Below are 3,311 nucleotides of genomic sequence, written 5' to 3'. Positions count from 1 at the left end.
TATTTTTATATCATGTTGTAATCAATCACTGAAATATGTAACACTTGAAACCATGTAATTCTTTTCCGATTATATTTATGATTGGTTGTATTTACTTTAAGCACTTTTATACTCATTGTTGTGATAGTATACATGAAGTCCGCCACCCCCAGACGTTTCCGTTATCCTAGGTTTGGGGGTGTGACATTCACACCTATGAAGGCTTGATACACCTCATTCAATCCTGATGCAACCTACTTTCTTTTCCTTGTGTGCTCTGTCTAGCCATTTATAGGATGCTTGTTCATTACTAGACGATGATCATACCACTACACTTCCTACTTTGTGGACCTTATGGGATTACGTAAATTCGATAGTGACGTTAGTATGTTATAGTTCAAAACATACTCTTGCGTATGATATGTTTGAACATCAAATGTTTGAAGAGTGTAAATGTTAAGTTTTCTTACACTGTTACATATGAATCATGTTTCTTCATTATGGATTCTTACGAAAGCATATGTTTCCTCATGACCCAAACAAAACCGAAATAGGATGTTTTGATGCCACATTATTATTTTTAGTTTATATAATTTAAGGAATATAAAAAATTAAAAATGACATAAATCATGATGCAATAATTTGGATGCGATTGTAGCTCGAGATGATGTCACCTCAATGCCACATAAGAGGTTACTCGTAATACATCTTAAAGCGATTGTAATTATATATTTTAAACAAACATCAAAATTAGTTGTTAGTGTATCTTATACCGATATGATATGGCATTAAGGCTACCCGTAATACATCCTAAAGCGATTGTAATTATATATCTTAAACAAGTATTAAAATTAGTTGTTAGTGTACCTTATATGAGTATGATATGACCACTTATGTGTATATATGTTGGAGTTATCTTTCTCCATAAGAGTTTTTATTAAGAGAACTTCAAGAACTTTGCACATATCTTATCTTACATTAGTTATCTCCTATATATTAAAATGAAAAAAATATAGCACATACATTAACAATACTTTAACATAGGGATGTTATCGGACCGATATTATGCAATTGGTTTGATTCCAGTTCCGGATACGGGCCGGTTAGTTCGAGTATTGGATCGGAAATACCGGAATAATCAGTTTCGACTATAAAACCCGAAAAAAACAGCACAATATCTGACTTGGCAAAAGAATGTGAAAAATAACTGTTTTGTAAAATCTAATTAAATTAAATTCAAGTGATGGAGATAAAGTTTCAAGCTCGCAAAATTTGAAAAATGAAAAGTTTAGAAAACCCGGTTACAACACACTTGGCAAGTGGCACACCATTGAAGAAAACGATAATAAGGTCAAGCAGCTGCTATGCACCATGCTTTTGGCCTTGGTGCTATCTGAGAAAATAATGGATAGTGAAGGGCTAAAATTGTAAAATATCGCAAATATCTAAAAGCTGGTGTCTCATATTTTCAGCCATTCATTATTGAACGTTATTTGGAAAAATCGAAGATAATTTGAGCGAGAATTAACATGAAGAGCAAAAGTATTCAAGCCTCACTGCCGATTCCTCTGTGGCTCCGTAATGTTTTCTGTCCCTATCAATGATTAAGAGAGGTTAATACTTAATAGTACTATTCCGATGCTAATATACAATTGTATATGCTCATTTCTTGTTGATTATCTTTATCGAAATTTGATATCTGAAATAAAAATGTGTTATAAGTTGTACGAAACAGGTTATGTACATGGTTGCATTACTTTTTTTTTCCTTATTAAAATCTATAATATACTAAAATATTAAATTATACCTAACGAGTCATGGTATAAAAGGATGAAATTAACCCTAATGTTATTCTTATTTGCAGATTAATAATCGACGTATTTACTCTCAAGTCTTTAAACAAGATGTCCATGTTGTAGAAGAATGGTTGCTTTACTTTGGCACATGACAACTTTTAATGTTCTTGCTCCTTCAGGTAAAGATAAATCGCATTACACAATTTTAGACGCTTTGTTAAAATCACAACTTTTTAACTGTTAGTAATTGTTTAACATGATAAAACTTCACACAACCATTCGATAAAATTGAAATGTGAAATTTTCTTATTAATACGATTGAATTAAATACCATTTTGACTGTTCGCATGTTCATGTGCAGGAAAACACAATGAAAAAAAGCGCATGAAAGAAACAAAATTGCATTGTAAACACACCCACATCACAAGAAGAAACGCAACATCACTATTCCTATTCCTTTCTTCTTCAATTCCATTACAATCCCAACAAGCGTATGCAGCTGAATCTTCGATTCTAGACATGTTTAGAATGACTGTTCCTGACCAGACAGTGGAGGAAGCAGAGAATGGAATCAGAGAACATGCGATGAGTTTGGTACAAGTGAAAGATCTGTTGGAATTGGAATCGTGGAAAGAGGCGCAAAAGGAATTGAGGAAGAGTGCTTCTTATTTGAAACAAGACATTTATACGATAATTCAAGGGAAGCCTGGAATGGAAAGACCTCAACTTCGGAATCTTTATTCCAAACTTTTTAATGATGTCACAGGGTTAGATTATGCAGCGAGGGATAAGGATGTGCCACGTGTCTGGAAATTGTATAAGGATATTGTTGTCACTCTTGATGATATTTTATCTAAAGTTTAATTACTATTAGAGCGTATTATTTTAAGGATATTTATTATTATGTTAGAGTCGGATTATTCTATTAGTTTTCCATGTGGAAGACCAGATAAGTTAATGATACCCCTATAGACCGAATATGTGACAACTTGAAATTTCCATTCTGTACAAAAATATCACTTCAATAGAAGTTATATCAGTCACAGTAAACTTTCAGACTTTTCCGTATAAGTTTGAGTAATTCGGGGTTTACACTTCAGGAAATATCAGGAGAGTGGATGCACTAGGGTTTTGTGCAACACTGTTATTCCAACACTCTATTATGTTAGAGATCATTTCGGGAATAAAATATTTTCTGCCAAAAATCTCAGGACTATAAATAGAATTCTGAAACAATTTCATTCATTATTTACATTTCCAACTAGAGAAAAACCATTTTCTCTCTCACGGATCTTCGGGTTTTTATCCCAAATCGTGAGTACCTCTCTCTAGTAGTGTTATATAGCTTATAATGTATTCATAACATGGATTAGATAGCTAAATAACTAGATTTAGGAGTTTACTCCCCAAGGTGTTCTTGGGCGGTACACTCCCGAAACAAAGCCTAGCCCTTCCCCCGAGATATGCTACTACCTTAGACTCATGTATAAGTGTATTTGGGACATGAAAACATCAAAGAAACACAAATGTTTGGGT

At 33.2% G+C, this 3,311-nt stretch overlaps 1 protein-coding gene across 3 annotated transcripts; it reads left to right on the top strand.

Annotated features, from left to right (window-relative positions):
- The first annotated feature begins 1,422 nt into the window (after positions 1-1,422).
- PQL3 (PsbQ-like 3) lies at positions 1,423-2,648 on the top strand. Of its 3 annotated transcripts, none has more exons than XM_078991676.1 (3): positions 1,423-1,557; positions 1,844-1,954; positions 2,137-2,648. In XM_078991676.1, the coding sequence occupies exons 2-3, from the start codon at positions 1,903-1,905 to the stop codon at positions 2,637-2,639; spliced, it is 555 nt and encodes a 184-aa protein (XP_078847802.1). In that variant the 5' UTR covers positions 1,423-1,557; positions 1,844-1,902; the 3' UTR covers positions 2,640-2,648. The 3 variants fall into 3 exon arrangements, with proteins under 3 accessions (XP_078847802.1, XP_078847801.1, XP_078847803.1); XM_078991675.1 differs by having other exon boundaries at positions 1,449-1,592; XM_078991677.1 differs by lacking the exon at positions 1,423-1,557 and adding an exon at positions 1,649-1,714.
- The last annotated feature ends 663 nt before the right edge of the window (positions 2,649-3,311 follow it).

This window comes from Lactuca saligna, chromosome 4, assembly GCF_052625555.1.
Source record: "Lactuca saligna cultivar CGN05327 chromosome 4, ASM5262555v1, whole genome shotgun sequence".
NCBI lineage: Eukaryota > Viridiplantae > Streptophyta > Magnoliopsida > Asterales > Asteraceae > Lactuca > Lactuca saligna.
The sequence above is the reverse complement of the archived record's forward strand: the minus strand, read 5'-3'. Positions and strand labels throughout refer to the sequence as shown.

Coding starts and splice junctions, on each gene's coding strand:
- PQL3 (XM_078991676.1), top strand. CDS start 1,903: ATGGTTGCTTTACTTTGGCACATGACAACTTTTAATGTTCTTGCTCCT. Junction 1,955..2,136: donor TAATGTTCTTGCTCCTTCAG/GTAAAGATAAAT, acceptor GTTCATGTGCAG/GAAAACACAATGAAAAAAAG.